The sequence below is a fragment of the Leptonychotes weddellii genome, chromosome 2, assembly GCF_054177405.1.
Source record: "Leptonychotes weddellii isolate Sample4059 chromosome 2, ASM5417740v2, whole genome shotgun sequence".
Taxonomy (NCBI): domain Eukaryota; kingdom Metazoa; phylum Chordata; class Mammalia; order Carnivora; family Phocidae; genus Leptonychotes; species Leptonychotes weddellii.
Genome location: NC_138370.1, coordinates 94,331,276 through 94,352,414, shown reverse-complemented (window position 1 = coordinate 94,352,414; position 21,139 = coordinate 94,331,276). Strand labels below are relative to the sequence as shown.

The 21,139-nt window shown below is 36.4% G+C and overlaps 1 protein-coding gene across 1 annotated transcript in view; it reads right to left on the bottom strand.

Moving 5' to 3' along the window:
* ZGRF1 (zinc finger GRF-type containing 1) overlaps nucleotides 1-21,139 on the bottom strand; it is a 61,094-nt gene that overhangs the window by 8,566 nt on the left and 31,389 nt on the right. Inside the window, exons 8-15 of the mRNA XM_081813124.1 lie at nucleotides 19,273-19,375; nucleotides 19,084-19,181; nucleotides 14,021-14,144; nucleotides 9,449-10,107; nucleotides 7,980-8,118; nucleotides 7,310-7,494; nucleotides 5,533-5,729; nucleotides 3,298-3,437 (exon numbers count right to left, since the gene is read on the bottom strand). Coding sequence (XP_081669250.1) covers nucleotides 3,298-3,437; nucleotides 5,533-5,729; nucleotides 7,310-7,494; nucleotides 7,980-8,118; nucleotides 9,449-10,107; nucleotides 14,021-14,144; nucleotides 19,084-19,181; nucleotides 19,273-19,375 — 1,645 coding nt within the window. The remainder of the gene's footprint in view (nucleotides 1-3,297; nucleotides 3,438-5,532; nucleotides 5,730-7,309; nucleotides 7,495-7,979; nucleotides 8,119-9,448; nucleotides 10,108-14,020; nucleotides 14,145-19,083; nucleotides 19,182-19,272; nucleotides 19,376-21,139) is intronic.

The following is a 21,139-nucleotide window of genomic DNA, read 5'->3' as shown; positions in this document are numbered from 1 at the left end:
ATGTTTGAACACCACGTTGGGTGCTGAGATGACTTAAAAAAATAAAATCTTAAAAAAACAATAACAACACTATGGACTCTGAGAAACAAACTGAGGGTTCTAGAGGGGAGGGGGGTGGGGGGATGGGTTAACCTGGTGGTGGGTAGTAAAGAGGGCACGTATTGAATGGAGCACAGAGTGTTATACGCAAACAATGAATCAGGGAACACTACATCAAAAACTAATGATGTAATGTATGGTGATTAACATACCATAATAAAAAAAAATAAAGTAAAAAAAAAAAAAAAACAGTAACAACAAAAAACCCCACACAGTAACACATATTATATTCTGGGTCAACAGACATTTTAAATGTCAGACAGGTGCTATTATTATCACCATTTTATTGATGAAGGAAGACTGAGGCCCAAAGAAGTTAAATAAATTATCCATAGATACAAGGCCAGTAAATGGCAGATCTGGGACTAAACCCAACTCCCTGACCTCATTGGAGCTAACCAGGCTGGGGTCCACCTTCACCCATTTGCATTGCCAGAAACAGCAGCTGATACCACCAGGGGAAAATTCGTTTACAGGCCAAAATAATGAGACATTTAAGAAGAACAAAGACTTCAAAGAAAAACATACTGGATTACAGAGTCCTACAGAAAAGGAAATACCAGAACAGATGGACAAATAATTTAAATTTAGCCTGAAAAGAGATTTTTTTATGAGATAAGAGATGATAGTAGCAATGCAAAATAAGACCAAGAAAATAAGGAAAAAGAACAAAAATATTAGGTTGAAAAATATTGTAGTTGAAATAAAGTTATAACTGATGGGATAAATAGGAGAATGGATATATCTGAGGACTAACTAAGCAATTTAGAAGACCATACTGAGGATGTTTCCCAGAAAGAAGAAGGGACAAAAGCCCAGACAATATAAAAGAAATGTTGAGAGTCAAAGATGCTAATATTGGAAAAGTCCTAGAGAGAGAAATAAAAATAAAATGAAGATTATTTGAAGAAATAGTGGAAATCAATTTGCCAGAATTTAAAAAATAGAAAAGATAAAAGACTTTAGTATTTTTTTTAAGACTTTTATTTATTTATTTGAGAGAGAGAGATAGTGAGAGAGAGCACAAGCAAGGGGAAGAGGGAGAAGCAGGCTCCCCACTGAGCAGGGAGCCCCACGTAGGGCTCAATCCCAGGACCTGGGACCACGACCTGAGCCGAAGGCAGACACTTATTAACCGACTGAGCCACCCAGGTGCCCTGACTTCAGTATTTAAAAAAAAAACAAACAAAAAAACAAAACACCCTATGGAGATATAAATGACATACAAAAAGCTATATATATTTAATGCTTATACTGGATGAGTTTGGAGATAGAGGACTTTAGACTTAAAAGGCCAACAGTGTGCCCAAGAGGAGAAAAAGGAAAAACTCTTATTTAGATACATTATAGGGAAATATAAGACTAAAAGTCAGAGAAAAATTAAAATTCTAAAGCTTCCAACCAGAAAGAGCAAATAACATGTAAAGGAGTAAGAATCATAATGCCACCAGATTTTTCAACAGCAAGCACATAACCAAGTATATTAATATTTACTTAAAACATATAAAATTGCTGCTTCTGTAGGCCCAAAGTATTAAATGAAAAGAACTTAAAACCTAGAATTCTAAATGTAGCAGAACTATCATTCAAATATGAATGTACAATAAAAATATTCTCAAGTATTCAAGGCTTAGGAGGTTTACCATTCAAAGACCTACATTCAAAATAGTTTTTGATGAAATATATTAATGAGAAAAATCCAGAAGATGCTAAAAGGGAAACATGAAATAAATGTAATTAAATTACCTTGGACAAGTTTATAGGCCTCTTTTAAAAGGTAGTTATGTTCAAGGATAGGAAATAAATCCATACTAACCTAAAATTTATGGATTTAGATTAGTGCTATTCAAAGTAGTCTATCTTAAATAGTTTTGTTTTGGGTCTGCAACATGAAGTTTGTGCTAGAATGCAATCAACAAATCAATATAATGCTTCCTTCATTCAGAAATTTAAAATACAACTGACTCCTGAACAATATGGAGGTTAGGGGTGCTGAACTCCCGCAGTCAAAAATCTGCATATAACTTTCAACTCCCCCAAACTTAACTACTAATAGACTACTGGCCAGAAACCTTACAGATAGCATAAACAGTTGATTAACACATATTTTGTGTGTTATATGAATTATATGTTATATTCTTATAATAAAGATAGAAAAAAATATTAAGAAAATCATAAGAGAGGGGCGCCTGGGTGGCTCAGTCGTTAGGCGTCTGCCTTCGGCTCAGGTCATGATCCCAGGGTCCTGGGATCAAGCCCCGCATCAGGCTCTCTGCTCAGCAGGGAGCCTGTTTCTCCCTCTCCCACTCCGCCTGCTTGTGTTCCCTCTCTCACTGTCTCTCTCTATCAAATAAATAAATAAAATCTTTAAAAAAAAAAAGATCATAAGAGAAAATATATTTATAGTACTGTACTGAATTTATTAAAAAAGTCATGTATAAGTAGACCTGCACAGTTCAAACCTATGTTGTTCAATAGTCAAGTGTATGCTCTTTAGGAATTCATTTATATAAACCTATAAACAAAGAGAAGCAAGATGTTGATGAACACAGGGATGAAAATGATAATTACTTTAGGAGAGACAGCCAGATGAGTTATTGGGGTTACTCTATATTAAAGGTAGGTAGCTATAAAGGTACTTGATTTTGCTTTGGTTTATAGATTCACAGACACTTACATTATTTAAAATAACTAAATAATTAAAGCAAGCTACATGAGGACCAATGATAGGAGTAGGTCATGAAACCAAAGATAATGATTAACCCAATTTAGCGCATCTAAACACCTTAGAAAAAATTCTTTTAAGGATTTTACTTCCAAATATATAAAACTTGTGGTCCATTGTTGTCAAATTGTGCAATGACAGAAATATCAATAAAATCATTGCATTTTCAGTTTATTTTTGATATTGGGTCATAGTACAACTGAATTAATATAGTTATTTATATAATGCTGAGAAGCTAGTACAATTTTTTAAACAAAATTAAATAGATTTGGGGATCCTTTAGTAAAGTTTTTTAAAAAACTAAAATTTTAAAATAGCTTTTTGGAAATGGTCCAATTTATTATACAATAATTCACAATATATGCTATTAAACAATATTTTATAAAACCTCTTTAATATAAAGAATTTACAGAGCTGTTATGTAACTGAGATACAAGGCTAGACTCAGTTACCAAAATGATCAATTAACTTACTTTTGCTGTATGTTGAAGAACTTTCCTTCCGACTCAGCTTAAGATAAAGTTTGCTTTTAGGTTCAGTATAAAATTCAGGATTTATAGTAGTAAACTTCTTTAGTTTGCCATACTGCTTTCTTTGAAAATCAATTCCTTTTCTGAAAAATGAGTAAAAAATAAAAATGAATTTAAGTATTAAGGTACAAATTTTTTACTGAGATATAAATGTCATACAACATTATAGTAGTTTCAGGTGTACAATAAAATGGTTCGATATATGTATATATTATGAAATGATCACCACAGTAAGTATAGTTAACATCCATCACCACAGTTACAAATTGTTCTCCTTGTGATGAGCATTTTTTAAAAAATTTATTTATGTATTTGGTGGGGGAGGGGCAGAGAGAATCTCAAGCAGACTTACCGCTGAGCACAGAGCCAAATGTGGGGCTCGATCTCATGACCCTGAGATCAGGAACTGAGCCAAAATCAAGAGCTGGATGCTTAACTGATTGAGTCACCCAGGTGCCTAAGAGGAGCACTATTAAGATCTACTCTCTTAGCAACTTTTAAATATATAATACAGTATTATTAACTACAGTTACCATACTGTACATTATAATTCCAGGACTTACTTTATAAGTGGAAGTTTGAAGGTACAAATCTTTTTCTTTTCATCTTTAAAATACAATATTAAAAGGAAAGAACCAGGGTGAGTGTATGTTTATGTACTTTCATACATGTACACAAAATAAAAAAGTATTGTGTCAAAGGAAGAAAATAGCAACCATCACAGAATTATTATTAGTTTTAAAAGAGACTGAGATAGGAAAAGTATCCAAGAAGTATATAAAAGAGTATATCTCAGTTTTAATAACTATAATAAATTATCCCCATTATTTCCCTATTTTCTAGGTTATTATGATGATTAAATGAAATAATACATGCAAAGTGCTTAGAAGAGTGCAGAGCATGTATAAACTCCCCATAGATGTTATTAAATTACCATGCAAATGTTCATTATAGCTACATTTTGGATAATCCCACTTTTATAAGACATGTTTCCAAAATGTAGCATTCTGGGGGCACCTGGGTGGCTCAGTCCTTAAGCGTCTGCCTTCGGCTTGGGTCATGGTCCCAGGGTCCTGGGATCGAGCCCCACATTGGGCTCCCCACTCAGTGGGAAGCCTGCTTCTCCCTCTCCCACTCCCCCTGCTTGTGTTCTGCTCTCACTGTCTCCGTCAAATAAATAAATAAAATCTTTAAAACAAACCAAACAGGGGCGCCTGGGTGGCTCAGTCGGTTAAGCAACTGCCTTCGGCTCAGGTCATGATCCCAGGATCCCAGGTCCCAGGATCGAATCCCACATCGGGCTCCCTGCTCAGCAGGGAGTCTGCTTCTCCCTCTGACCCTTCCCCCTCTCATGTGCTCTCTCTCACTCTCTCAAATAAATAAATAAATAAAATCTTTAAAAAATAAAAATAAAACAAAACAAAATGTAGCATTCTATTACCCTATAAAACTACCTAGTTCAGGCTTATGAATGACCACTATTATCCTGCACTGATAAAAATTATTCTTATGGTTGATTGTGACCGTATATAAAAATGATTAGAGGGGCACCTGGGTAGCTCAGTCATTAAGCCTCTGCCTTCGGCTCAGGTCATGATCCCAGGGTCCTGGGATCGAACCCCACGTCGGGCTCTCTGCTCTGCGGGAAGCCTGCTTCTCCCTCTCCCACTCCCCCTGCTTGTGTTCCCTCTCTTGCTGTCTCTCTGTCAAATAAATAAGTAAATAAATCTTAAAAAAATAATTAAAAAAATGATAAGAAAAATAGCATGCCTGCCAGTCACCTTCATATTGTTGACACTGCTTGATGTTTAGAGGGGGCCAAATATAGCTTTAGAAAATTATTCCCATTTTACAGTTAGAAAAACTGAGACTTTAGATACTTTTAGATGTTTTTTCTATCTCAATCTCTTTTAAAACTAATGATAATCAGGGCCCCCTGGTGGCTCAGTTGGTTAAGCGTCTGACTCTTGATTTCAGCTCAGGTCCATGCTCAGTGGAGAGTCTGCTTGAGATTCTGCACCCCCCGCGCCTCTGCTCCACCCCCAACTCGCTGTCTCTCTCACTCTCTCTCTAAAATAAATAAATAAACCTTTAAAAAAAAAAACAAATGATGACAATCATGTAAGGTTATTATTTTCTGATATAATTACAGGCATTATTTGGTACCAAGAAACATACCTCACCAAAAGTTGGCATTCCTCAAAGAGCGGAATCTTTTGACTTCTTAAGTATAAGCCAATACTCTTTATATCACTTAAAACCATGCTAGGTAGACAGTCTTCTTGTGTTAAATATTCTGGGGTCATTTCTTCAAGCCACTTGAAAAATTTACATCGGTCAACTTTGGGTCCATCACAGGTATAAAAGAGACGACCCTAAGAGGAAAAATAAACTACAATTTAGTAAGAGAAATTTTTTATTTTACTGTTTTTGTATTGTGTTTGTCAAGACTTGTGTCTGGCATTAACGTACTCCAATAAATTATTCATTATACAAGTTAATCTTTTTATTAATACCAATTTAAACACATTAAAATTTAAAACCACCTACTTTTCCATTTATTTTCTCCTTATCAAAAAATTACATTATCCTGAGAATATAAGCTTATTTGAAAAATAAAATTTATTGTTTTCCCCATTTAAAATGTTCACTATAGAAAACCAGAAAGCTACCCAGAAACAACTACAAGAAATACCTTGTGCATTTCTTTTTGGCCTTTTTTGTCATTCACATAAGTGTGTGCACATGCACATGAAAATATACACATGCATACTGTTTTAAAAAAAAAATAAAACTCAGATAATGATGTGTTTTCTACTCCATAACCTAACCTTTACACACAACATACTGTACACATGACAACAATGTCATCAAATTATCTTAAAAAGAAAAAAAAGACTTGATGGTTCTATATTTTATTCTATGGTTATATTATATTTAAGAATTCTTGCTTTTTGGGGCGCCTGGGTGGCTCAGTCGTTAAGCGTCTGCCTTTGGCTCGGGTCATGATCCCAGGGTCCTGGGATCAAGCCCCGCATCGGGCTCCCTGCTCCGTGGGAAGCCTGCTTCTCCCTCTCCCACTCCCCCTGCTTGTGTTCCCTCTCTCGCTGTGTCTCTCTCTGTCAAATAAATAAATAAAATCTTTAAAAAAAAAAAAAAGAATTCTTGCTTTTGACAACTGAATTTATATCTAAATTTATATATGAAATACATAAACATTTTACTAACTTGACTTCTTCTATAATAATACATTATCAGCAATGTAAATTAAATCATTATGTTTTATATTCCTAAGGCCTTATCTTTTACTCATACTGGAGATTACATAATAGACTACTTCAACTTTCACTTCTTTCAGGCTCATCTCTGCATTCTCTAAGACGTCAGGTTGGGACATAATCTTTTCTCAGTGCTCTAACTGTAACTTGAGCATATCCCTCCTACTGTATCAGTTACACTGTTATACAAAATTTCCTTTTATGTTTCTTTCTCCATCCACCACTATGCAATAAGTTCCTAAGCAATCTGAAGGATGATCTTTTTTTTTTTTAAAGATTTTATTTATTTATTTGACAGAGAGAGAGAGACAGCAAGAGAGGCAACACAAGTAGGGGGGAATGGGAGAGGGAGAAGCAGGCTCCCCACTAAGCGGGGAGCCCAATGCGGGGCTCAATCCCAGGACCCTGGGATCATGACCTGAGCCGAAGGCAGTCACTTAACCGACTGAGCCACCTAGGCGCCCCTTGAAGGATGATCTTAACTCATACTTTTGTATCCTAGAACACAGATAATCTTTCAATAAAAATTTCCTGGGAGTTTACTGTATGTTAGTTACTAACACCTCAAGTGGCTCCTAATCAAGACTTGATCTTTAACTAAGCTTGTCATAAAGCAACAGTTACCTACATTTTTTACAAGTATTTGGTGGGGCAACAGGCAAGGAAGGGAACAATACCTTATTTGGACCTTCCTTTTTAACCATGACAAGTTTTGCAGGTTGATGATGATGGCAGGATGGCACATTACTTTCTACATTTTTCAGTTTCTCTCCCTTTAATGATGTGTAAAATGATATGTCAACTTTTGAAAGAGCTTTGTGCAACCTCTGTGCCAACCCAAACAGCAATATATTTAGATGTTCTACAAAAAAAAAAAAAAAGATAAGTACAGATGAAAACTAAATACAAAATAATTGTTTGTATCATGTGTATTGTTAGCTAAATTTAAAAAAAGCCTTTTAACAGAGTAATCTATAACCTAATGCTAATATCCACTTTTTTAAAGGTAAGTTTTGTCCTTGTACAACAAAAAGAACTATCAAAACTAATCATGCATCATGTTTAAAATTTCTTAACAAAACCATTCGTAACACTTCTAGTTTAAAAAAAATGAAAAATTATAACTTGAAAAAGGTAATACTGTCATTTCCCACTTATGAAACTCAATTTGACCTGCAATTAGAATATGTTACTGTTGAAAACCGGAGGAAACATGGAAAATAACAAATCTCAAGTAGAGAATTTAATATGAAAAGTCACAGTATAAGATATTATGCTTTCTCGCAGCTATACTACTTACACTAAGCAGCAATTAATCATAATAAAATAGAAAGACAACAGTCATACCTATGAGACAAGATGTAAAAATCTGCTTATAATGAGCAGGAGACTGAAAAACAGCTGGTATATGAATCTGCCTTTGGGGAAGACAAGCAGATTTTATTTTCTGCCCACTTGGGAAGCATAGCTCAGAGCCATTTATCTCCTGAAATGGAATAATTCAAGTTATTATAACAACTCCAGAAAAATACTGTTTACTGAGTAAATTACTTTCTATAGATATATTTAACAAACACATTTTTCTTTTAATTTTCAGAATTCTTGAAAATCATTTGCTAATTTTAAATGAGACAGTAATATAGCAAGAATGGCTACGCATGGCACTTTTTTTTTTGAGGCATGTGCATTTTTTTATTATGTTAATCACCATACATTACATCATTAGTTTTTGATGTAGTGTTCCATGATTCATTGTTTGCGTATAACACCCAGTGCTCCATGCAGAACGTGCCCTCTTTAATACCCATCACCAGGCCAACGCATCCCCCGCCTCCCCTCTAGAACCCCCAGTTTGTTTCTCAGAGCCCATAGTCTCTCATGGTTCGTCTCCCCTTCCGATTTCCCCCCTTCATTTTTCCCTTCCTGCTATCTTCTTTTTTTTTTTTTAACATATAATGTATTATTTGTTTCAGAGGTACAGGTCTGTGATTCAACAGTCTTACACAATTCAAGTGCTGTGAATTGCATAGCACTTTTAATCATGTAAATAAAACTAAATGTTTTTTGTCTGTCCCTTAATAAGTTTTTAGTTTTTGCTAGGAAAAACTTAGCTGATAAGAACAAGATTATGGGGGCGCCTGGGTGGCTCAGTGGTTAAGGGTCTGCCTTCGGCTTAGGTCTCGATCCCAGGGTCCTGGGATCAAGCCCCGCATCAGGCTCCCTGCTCTGCAGGAAGCCTGCTTCTCCCTCCCCCACTCCCCCCTGCTTGTGTTCCCTCTCTCGCTGTGTCTCTGTCAAATAAATAAAATCTTAAAAAAAAAATACATATATATGTATATATATATACATATATATATATACGAACATTATGTGTTTCAATTTCTGGTTACAACTACAATAATTGTGCACAACCAATGCATAATAAGATTTAACTTTACCTTAACAATGATCTGATTGGCAAAACTGAACTGATAGTGAAAAATGAGAACAATCACAGTAATAGTAGTAGTGGAAGTGGAAACAGTTGGAGCTATAATTTATTAAGTACTTATTATGTGCCAGACACTGCACCAGACACTTTCAAATATATAATTTCATTTAATGCTCACACTACTAGGAAAGATTTTAAGTCAAAGAAGATATGACTGTACCTAGAGTTCTGGAAAACTCAAATAAGGGGAAGAAAAAAAAAAAAAAAGCCATCCACTCCAAGAGTAAAATCATTGCTCCTATATGATTTTGGTAATTCTTCTGTTAAAATTCAGACAGTAACTATTGGAAAAAATGCACCAAGATACATTGGTACACTTCCTCACCTGTAAATTTCCTGTTACACTGTAGATATAGCAGGCAGACTCTCTTAACATGTTTTGAAGTTTTTCAGTCTTGGAAGTCTGCTTTATACTCAAAGAGAGTGCTTTCTTTCTGGGAACCAAATCTTGACTGCTAAAATCCTGCTGCTGTTGATGGAGCATGCCTTTTAACATTTGCAAATGCATAGAGTCTAAAGAGCTTTTATTCACAGCAACATTCTGTCTTTCACCTGTGTCACTAAAATGTGTCCCAGATATAACCTCAGCAGAGAAGCCATCTGTTACTTTCTTATCGACTCTGTTTGAAGTAGTCAAATTGCACTGGAGTATGTTCTGATATTTCAGCCACTTGCTTTGAGTAGATACATTATTGAGAAGTAAAACGTCCCTTGGAGTCATTTCTCTAGATTCTTTACAGAAGGAAGTTTCACTTTGGTCCTCAAGCCCACAGCTAAAAGAAAGAACTCCTGATTCTTCACACAAATTGAGTATGTGGGGGGAACCAGAAGATTCTTGCCTGTCACAGTTGATCACGTATGAACAAGCATCTAAATCAGGTGACCTTTCAGCAGGTGGCAAGGTAATGAGTGGAACTCGGGTTCTACTTATTATTGGAAGCCTTTGAAAGTTCTTATTCTCCAGAGAACTGGATTTTTTGATAACTGGGGAGGAAAAAAAAAGAGCTGATTAAATAAAAAAAAGTATTACAGTCATCACCTAGGCTCTAAAAACCAGTACCTATCTGTACAAAAAAGAGAAAGTACCAACTTGCCTTGAAAAAATAATAATTTTATTTCCTTTTCCATAATAAAAAAATTTTAATGATTTTAGTCTCAAAAAATAAAGATTTCAAAGCTTAAGAGACTCAAACTTTAAGGTTGATGAACTTGCAATCCTTCTCTTTTTCTTTTCCCCCTTAGCTAAGGATTCACCCCCGCCCCCACCAATCACTAGATTATATTTATATAGCACTTAAGTTTTCAAAGTACTTTACAGCCAAGAAGGGATTTAGTATTCTTATTTTACGGATGAGACTACCAAGAACTAGAGGTAACGTGACTACTGATTGGTAGCGTCAGGACAAATACTCAGAACTTGTTGTTTGTGCTCAACCTTACATTCCTACTCCAGAGACTGAAGTTCACGGTTTATTTATCTGACCATGTGACTATAACTTCCTTTATATTTACTACACTCATGAATTAGTATGTTAACATTCAGGGTAAAGAAGGTATTTAGCCTTATTCTGATCTATTGGTATGTGATAAGAGTTCAGTTCTGGTAAACTCATGTTATGGCAGATCTTAGCTGAGTTTTAGAATTCCTTTTTTCAGGTGCGCCAGGGTGGCTCAGTCATTAAGTGTATGCCATCAGCTCAGATCATGATCCCAGGGTCCTGGGTTCGAGCCCCTCATTGGGCTCCCTGCTCTGCGGGAAGCCTGCTTCTCCCTCTCCCACTCCCCTTGCTTGTGTTCCCTCTCTCGCTGTGTCTCTCTGTCAAATAAATAAAAATCTTAAAAAATAAAAAAATAATTTCTTTTTTTAGCAGTGTTAGTAATAGATATATTCCTGAAAATATAAAAAGCAATAATAAATATTTGTTGAATAAATAAATGAATGAATACTACTACATGGAAAGTATATAAGCTTAAAGTTTTTATCTGACAATGCTATGGTTTCCTATTTTATGATAATGTACCTTCTTGACAGACTTATTATTTGTTGGAAATAAACTCTGGAGATCACTTGGGAAGGTAGCAGAGCAGTAGGTGAGCCAAAGATATTCTTCTATAATGTTAGATTATAATTCTAACAAGTCAATCAAGCAACACTGACAGAAAAGTTAAAACCTCATTAAAGAGTAAAAGACTGGCATAAAAACAGACATATATATCAATGAAAGAGAATAATAGAGTCCAGAAATCAGTCCACACTTATATGGTCAATTAATCTATAACAAAGGAGGCAAGAATATACAATGGGGAAAATCTCTTAAACAACTGGTGTTGGGAAAACCAGACAGCTACATGCAAAAGAATAAAACCGGACCACTTTCTTACACCATAAACAAAAATTAACCTGAAATGGATTAAAGACCTAAATGTGAAACCTAAAATCATAAAACTCCTAAAAAACAACATAGGCAGTAATTTCTTTGACATTTGCCATAGAAACATTTTTTTCTTTTTTTTTTTTTAAGATTTTATTTATTTATTTGACAGAGAGAGAGCCAGTGAGAGAGGGAACACAAGCGGGGGGGGGAGGGAGAGGTTGAAGCAGGCTCCCTGCACAGGGCTCGATCCCAGAACCCTGGGATCATGACCTGAGCTGAAGGCAGATGCTTAATGACTGAGCCACCCAGGCTCCCCTAGAAACATTTTTCTACACGTCTTTTCTGATAAGAGAAACAAAAACAAAATTAAAAACTATTGGGACTACACCAAAATAAAAAGCTTTTGGACAGCAGAGGAAACCATCAACAAAAGAAAAAGGCAATGTACAGATTGGAAGAAGGTATTTGCAAATGATATATCAGATAAGGGGTTAATATCCAAAATACATAAAGAACTACAACTCAACACCAAAAAACCACAAGTAACTCCATTAAAGTGGGCAAAGGATATGAAAAGACACTTTTCTTTATTTTCTTTTAAATTTATCTATTTATCTCAGAGAGAGAGAGTGAGCACGTGCGCAGGGGGAGAAGCAGAGGGAGAATGATAGAATCCTCAAGCAGACTCTCCGCTGAGCATGGAGACTGATGCAGCTTGACATCCGAACCCTAAGATCATGACCTGAGCTGAAATCAAGAGTCAGCCGCTTTACTGACTGAGCCATCCAGGCACCCCTGAATAGACATTTTCCAAAGACATACTTATGATCAACAGACACATGACAAAATGTTCAACATCACTCATCATCAGGGAAATGCAAATTAAAACCACAATGAAATACCACTTTACACCGGTCAGAATGGCTAAAATAAAAAAAGACAAGAAATAACAAGTGTTGACAAGGATGTGGAGAAAAAGAACCCTATGCACTGTTGGTGAGAATGCAAGTTGGTGTAGCCACTATGGAAAACAGTATGGAGGTTCCTCAAAAAATTCAAAATAGAACTACCATATGATACAGTAATTCCACTACTGGGTATTTACCGAAAGAAAAGGAAAACACTAATTTGAAAAGATATATACACCCCCATGTCTACGCAGCATTATTTTGAACAGCCAAGATATGGAATCAACCCAACTGTCCATCCTTAGATGAATGGATAAAGAAGATGCAGTACACACACACACACACACACACACACACACACACACACACACCATGGAATATTAGTCAATAAAAAGAATGAATCCTTGCCATTTGCAACAACATGGATGGACCCAGAGGGTATAATGCTAGGTGAAATAAATCAGAGTAAGACAAACACCATATGATTTCACCCATATGTGGAATTTAAGAAAGAAAACAAAGAAAAAAGGAGATAAACAAAATAACAGACTCTTAAATACAGAGAACAAACTGGTGGTTGCCAGAGGGGAGATGGGTGGGGGGAGGAGTGAAATAGATAAAGGGAGTTAAGAGCACACTTATCTCAATAAGCACTGAGAAATGTATAAAATTGTTGCATCATTGTATTATACACCTGAAACAGAATACTACATGTTAATTATACTTGAATAAAAAATTAAAAATAAATAATTTAAAAAATAAAGAGTGAAAGACTCACGGTCTAACTATGAAAATCATCTATTATTCCATTGTCACTTCACTTGTTTAGATACCCAATCCTCCCACAATGACTCTTCCCTACCTTGTTTTCTCTACCAACCACACCCAGTAAACCTTTTCCAACCCAACTACTCATTCACATTACAAAGTTTTTCTTTTTTATATCATCCACCCATGACCAAAAAAATTACGTACAACTTCACCCCTTACCTAATATGGCTTTGGAATCAGGGGAAGATCCGTTGGTGAAATTACAAAAAAAGAAGAAAAATTAGTGGAAAGAATCCTACAGAATGTACTGTACTTACCAAGAAGCAGGAAATTACTCATAGGGAAGAGTCAAAATATATGAAAACATGGAGACCTGGAAATACAACTATGGAAGCAGCAGCTGAAGAGCTCCCTGATATTGCCAGGATCCCAGAGCAAAAACAGGGGAAAGTAAGAGGTTAGACCACAGTCAACCAATGGTGTAAATGAAACATTCATAATGAACCGTTCCCCTGGGAGGGGAGTGGGCAATTGAGGGGCCTGGCTCTGGAGTTAGAGCTGTGAGAAGAACTGTAATGACAGAAGAGACTTTCAGAGGTCCATGATGAGAAACTGACAGGCAAAATAAGAAGGAACCTGTGAATTAGAAGGAAATACTGTATTTGGAAGTAAGGACCATCTGAAATAGAAAAAGGATGTGGGAAAGCTTGAGGGGTATGACACTGAATCTGGTCCCAAGATTATTTTTAGTTTAGTAACAATTTCTCAAATAAAAAACTTCATTTTACACAGAGAGATATTAGAGGACTATGATAGTAACTAAGTTGAGGAAGTGAAGGTCACCAGGTAAAGTTCTTTCTTTCAGGGACTCCTCAGAGAATTCTAGCACAAAGTCTTCATCTCTTGAGTTCAAAGAAAAAGTAGAAACAGGGTTTAATGTAGAGTTCTTTTGTTCTGGTGATGTCACCTATTCAGAAAGAAAAAACAAAACTACTGACCAAAATGTTATTACATTTTTTCCCTATAGTTTGAATGAATTCTAATAATCTACATTATAAAAATAATGCTTTCAAGCACATTATGAAGAGCTATAGTAGGGCAAAGATTCTTCCCAAAAGGGCAGGATAGAATAAACTCACTAAAGTCAATAATAATAATAAAAAGTAAAATACAGAACATAAAAACTACTGGATTTATGGGGCTCAGTCAGTGGGTGGCTCAGTAGGTTAAGTGTCTTACCTTGGGCTCAGGTCATTATCCCAAGGTCCTGAGATCGAGTCCCACATTGGGCTCCCTGCTCAGCAGGGAGCCTGCTTCTCCCTCTGCCCCTCCCCCTGCTTGTGCTCTCTCTCTCTCTCTCTCTGTCAAATAAATAAATAAAATCTTTTTAAAAAATAAGTAAAAAGGGGCTCCTGGGTGGCTCAGTCATTGAGTGTCTGCCTTCGGCTCGGGTCATGATCCCAGGGTCCTGGGATCGAGGCCCGCGTCGGGCTCCCTGCTCAGCGGGAAGCCTGCTTCTCCCTCTCCCACTCCTCCTGCTTGTGTTCCCTCTCTTGCTGTGTCTTTCTGTCAAGTAAATAAATAAAATCTTTTAAAAAATAAATTAATTAAATAAATAAATAAATAAATAAATAATAAAAACTACTGGATTTATTTGAAATGGGTCTGATTCTGATTTAGATTGATCTGGGTTATGGAGATTTGGTTCTGAAGATGAATTTCCAGTCGAAGGGGCTTAAGATGAACTCAGACCTCATGTTTAGAGCTGTGAAAGTAAAACTTCCTGCAGACTCAAGGAATAAACAGCTTTCTCTTAATGTCTTCAGGTCTAGGGTTTATCTACAGTTGACCTAAATCTCAAAATATTGCTCCCAAATGGAGTAAACTTTTTTGATATATTCCAGACCTGAAGTCATATTATTCATTATGTTATTCTCCTTATAACAGTATTTAATTTTCTTGCTGCTTCCAGAAATTAATCACCTTAAAAATCTAATATGATGATCACATTTAATATATATATATTTGTATAACAATAGAATAAAAGAATAAAAGTTTGGAAGAATGCATACCAAACTGTTAAGAATGGTTGGTTTCTAATGGAGGTGGAATTAGGGGGAAAGTGTTCTTGAAACTTTATATACTTCTGAATGATTTAAACTTGTTAGAATGTATCTGTTTATTTTTTAGTAAATTACAATAAAGATAAAAATTTGTATACAAGTTTTAAAACACTTTCTTGATTAGCCACTTGGTTCTAGGTGCTGTGCTAGGAAATAAGGATGTGAAGATGAATACTCTTGATCCCCACACCCAAGGAGTTCAATTTAGTAGAAGAAACAAACTAATGAGAAATTACAGTCAATCATCACCATGGTAATAGTCTTACTATATTTACAAATTCTTACTGTGTGCCAGGGAGTATCCTAAGCACCTTATATTTTTAACTTATTTGATCCTTACCACAACCATAGGAGATTGGTACTCCCATTTTCCTTATTCTACCACTTAGAGAACTGAGAAAGAGTAGTTAAGCAATTAAACTTGTTTAAATTCACCCAGCTTATTAGCAGCAGAGTTGGCATTCAAACCTAGGCAGTCTCCATTGTATTACACCTTCAACAAAAGTAACAATAAGAGGCAGTACTTCCTGAGTATTACACACTGAGTATTACATCCACAGTGCATTCTCTACAAACTGGCCACAGAGTTCTTTCTAAACATAAGTTCAACTATTTCCTTCCTCTCATTAAAACTCTAATGGTTCCCAAACTCTCTCAAAGTACAAGAAGGTTCTGAAAATGTCCTGTGCAGCTGCCCTGTAAGATCAGGCCCTTTACTTCCTCTTTGATCTCACTTCCTACCACTCTCCATTCATTCATTCATTCATTCATTCATTCATTCATTCATACATTCCAGGGCTACCTCCTTGCTGTTCTACAAATTGGCCAGCATTCCCCTGCCTCAAAACCTCTCTACTTACTATTCCTTGTGCCTGGAATGCTCTCCCTCCAGATATCTGCATGGCATGTGTGTGCTCTCCCTTCCTCTCTCTCCTTCTAGATCTTTACTCCAGTGTCATTTTATTAGAGGCCCTATTTTACCTATAAAATAGAACTCTATCCCCTTTACACAGCTTTATTGTTCTCCATAGCACTTAAAACCCTCTGACGTACTATATACTTGCTTATTGTCTGTTTCCTTTCATTAGAACGCAAGTTCCAGGAAAGCAGATCTTTGCCTGGTTTATTCACAGGCCTATCTCTAGCACGTACAACAGTGTAACACACAATAGTTGCTCAAAAAATATTTGAGGAATGAGTGACTGATTGACTAAATATGCTAATCTTTTTAAGGAGTTTTCCGCATCTACAGTCACTACTTCTCACGTCTCATTTACTATTAAATATACTCTAAACTGGTTTCTACCCTCACTATTTCACTGAAACTGCTCTTACCAAAGTCACCGATGATCTCCAAGTTGCCAAATGAACAGTTTCTTTCACTTTACAACAATAACTGACATAACTAGCCCTCTCCACCTCCCAATTCTTGAGAATGGGATATAACATTCTCCTTTCTCTACACACTCTTGAAATGAACCCCTCCATTCTCAGTACTTTAAACTTTGCTATGTGCAAATGACCACACAAACTTCTCTGAACCAGACCCAGGTACCCAACTTCTAACTTCCTATCTCTACTTGACTGGCTCATGGGCATTCCTTGTCTGTGTCTGTATATTCACCAAACATGCTTCTCCCTGCTGTGGACTGAAATGTGTCCCCCACAAATTCATATGTTGAAGTTTTAACCCCCAATGTAACTGTATTGGGAGATAGGGCCTCTAAGAGATAACAAAGTGTAAATGATAAAGGAGGTCATCATAAGAGTGGGGCCCTGATATGACAGAATTGGTGTCCTTATAAAAAGAGAGCTTGCATTCACTTGCTCTCTTTCTCTCCACATGTACACACCTAGGAAAGGCCCTGTCAGGATATAATGAGAAGGTAACCATCATAAAGAGAGTCCTCATCAGAAACCAAATTAGCCAAAGCCTTGATCTTGGACTTCTAACCTCCAGAACTATGACAAAATAAATTTCTGTTGTTTACGAGACCCATCCCGTGGTATTTTGTTCTGGCAATCTCAGCTCCTCCATCTTACTCCACTCAGTGAAAACCACCGCAGTCTACACAACTGTTAAGTCAGACAGCCAGGAATCTTTCTTCTCCATTTTTCTTCACCTTACCATCTATATTCAATCCAGCAACATCCATGCTTCTAACTCCTTTCACTGCCACAATCCCTACCTGCAAGTCCTTATCATTCAAGGCTCCTCTTAACTGGTTTCCACCAGCAGCACCCACTAAACCCATCTTCCATAGAGCAGCCAGCAAAACATTTTAAAAAGGTGAATTAAGTCATGTGACTTTCTGCTGAAAACGCTTCATGGATTTCCCAGTGGAACATAGAGTACTATCAAAATTCTTAACCTCGACTGCAAGACTGTGTATCTGGTCCTGCTCACTTTTCCAATCTCTAAGTACCACTTTCCCTGTCACTCACTACAATCCCATTACTTTGGTTTTCTTCCACTTTCTCAAGCTCACTCAACTTTTTCCAATCCCGCAGTATTTACACTTGCAGTTTCTTTGCAAGGTATGTTCTTCCCTCACTGCTGCCATAGCTGGAGCTTTCCTAATTACCCATAAAGTAGATTCCCCTATAATTTCAGAGTACTTTGACAGCTTTCCTACATAGCAATTATTTCAATTTATTTGTTTGCTTGTTCTCTTGATTAACATCTCTCTCCCTCCTTTAAACGTCTCAACCTCTTTCTCCTTGGCCTTTAAAGACAGGGATCAGGGGCACCTGGGTGGCTCAGTCAGTTGAGCATCCAACTCTTAATTTCGGCTCCAATCATGATCTCAGGGTCATGAGATCGAGTCCAGCTCAGCTCTGCACTCAGCACGGAGTCTGCTTGACATTCCTCCCTCTCCCTCTGCTCCTCCCTCCACTCACTTGCTCTAAATAAATTAATAAGTAAAATCTTAAAAAAAAAAAAAAAGGGGAGATCATACCTGTTTTGTCCATTACTCTATACCCAAGTCTTACAAGTTCTGACATACACAGGGCATTCAATATTGTTGAATTGCTATTTATACATGAATTTTATATTTCCACAGTAAAATTTCATAGTCTAATTCACACATGTTCCACACATTTCCAATTAAGATTATACCTAGGCATTGTATATCATTTGTTACTATTGTCGGGATTCTTTTTCTATTATATATTCTAACTGGTATAAGAAGGTATTTAACATTTCAAGTTTATCTTATCTTCAGTTACCTTACAAAATTCTTCTTAAACTTCTCATTTTTAATTGATTCTTCTATTTCTTCCTCTCTAATTATGTATGCCTCTCTTATCATGTCATATTAGGAAATTCACAACACCTTTGAGTAATAAGATAGCAGTCATCCACATTTTATTATTTATTCTAACAAATTACACTGCTGTTTTATCACTAAAATAATGTTGGTTGGTTATTGATAAATTTCTTGATCGTGTTAAAAAAAAAATCCAAAGATTTTTATCTTTTTAGTTTTTGCTGGACTCATTTCTTCTAAGATTACCAAGACTTGTTTTTAAAGACTTATTTGAGAGAGAGAGAGCATGGATAAGCAGGGGGAGAGGTGGTAGGAGGGGAGAGAGAGAGAGAGAATCTCTAGCAGACTCCCTGCTGAGTGCGGAGCCTGACTCGGGCTCGATTCCAGGACCCTGAGATCATGACCTGAGCCAAAATCAAGAGGCGGCCACTTAACTGACTGAGCCACGCAGGCATCCCAAGATTACCAAGATTTTTTACTCTCAACCATTAAAATTCTCCTTACATTATACCTTATTTGCTTCCCATGAAGTCTTCTCTGCTGATTTACAATTGTAATCCAAATAATGATATGAACATTCTGAATTTTTAGGAGAGAAATCTAAAATAACTGTGGAGAAGAAAAAAAGCATGGATTTTTACATAACAGTTTGTTCAATGTCAAATAACTTTTAATGTTATATTTTACTTAATTTACTTACAGTCATTTTCAATTGAGTCCTTATTACACTCAGCTCTCACTTGAAAATTATCTTCAATATTAAAGCTAATACCTCCTTTTGGAAAGTTTTCTTCATTTGGGAACTAGAAAACAGAGATCCATTTATCAGTTTATTTAGTAAAAAGAAAAAGTGTGTGTACACATCTGTATCTTTATCTACCTCCCTATATATACACACACACATAGTCCATGGTATAACTTGAGACACAGAGGAACACAAGCAATATGTTATGAAGCCAATTCTATTCAGGGAAAGCAGAGTACATTACGTATCATCAATTCTTATGATTCACATTTCTTATACCTTAACATCATTGAAATAAGGGATGAACCCTAACAGTGATAACATTGTTACATCTCTAGAGCACAGGCAACAGTCTTAACATAGCTGGCATTGCTGTGCAAGTGAAACCATGTGCAAGTTAGTCATACTGTTCATATAATAATCACTTAAGTATGAGTTTGCATTAACATCACACATTATGTAATTTTGCTGTTTAAATGTCTTCAAAAGGATAACATTATCATTTGCCATTGAACAAAAAAGTATTGTGTTCACAGAAGGGCAAGGAAGCAAAGCAGTGTGATATATCATAAAAAATCTACACCCAAATAAATCCAAGGCTTCTTACAACAAATATAACATCAAAAATCTAAGTGAAAGTGAAAAAGCTCTAGAGCTCTGTTTCACAACATTGGAAATATACTTCGCATGACTTAACTATACACATAAAAATAGGTAAGATTGTAAATTTTATGATTTTTTTTTACCACAATAAAAAAGTTTTCTTTGTTTTTGTTTTTTTAAGTAGGCTCCACACCAAGCGCAGAGCCCAACATGAGGCTCAAATGCACAACCCTGAGATCAAGACCTGAGCTGAGACCAAGCATCAGATGCTTAACCAACTGAGCCACCCAGGGGCCCCACCACAATAAGGAAGTTTTTAATAAAAAAATCGAAGTGATAAAGCATTGCATAATGTTAACTGCTCTTCTTCTTTAGTGGTATATAATGGTGCTTCTTTTAATCGGTGATAGTACCTGGGAATTTGATGAAATACAGAATATATTATAAGGGTCAGAGACTAGTATTGAAATCTGCCACACTTATACCAAAAAGCTCTCCTCTCTGTAGGTAAGCCTGGTCATTTTGCCTTAAAATATATCTTATAAACTCATGATATAAAACATGACCATAGTGATGTATGCAATAATAATTAGAAATAAAACAAATGGACACAAATTTTTTTTCAACAGGAGTACTTCTCTAATCTATTCTCTTCAAAAAACCACAGGAAATAGGGGTGCCTGTGTGGCTCACTTGGTTGAACGTCCATCCAACTCTTGGTTTCAGCTTGGGTCAGGATCTCAGGGTTGTGGAACCAAGCCCCGTGACGGGCTGGGTGCTCACCACAGAGTCCACTTGGGATTCTCTCCCTTTCCTTCTCTCCCCATCTGACCCCTCCACTACATGCACAGGCTCTCTCTCTCTCATAAATAAAATATTTTAAAAAAAACACACAGGAAATAAGACACAGAAACATCTTTTATCTTTGATGAAACTAAGAAACAATGGTAACGCTTAATTACAATACAATATTAAGAGGATGGGGAAGAATACAGACTTGGTTAAGATGGAAGAAAGTTAGGGCGCCTGGGTGGCTCAGTTGGTTAAGCGACTGCCTTCAGCTCAGGTCATGATCCCAGGGTCCTGGGATCGAGTCCCGCATCGGGCTCCCTGCTCTGCGGGGAGCCTGCTTCTCCCTCTCCCACTCCCCTTGCTTGTGTTCCCTCTCTCGCTGTGTCTCTCTCTGTCAAATAAATAAATAAAATCTTTAAAAAAAAAA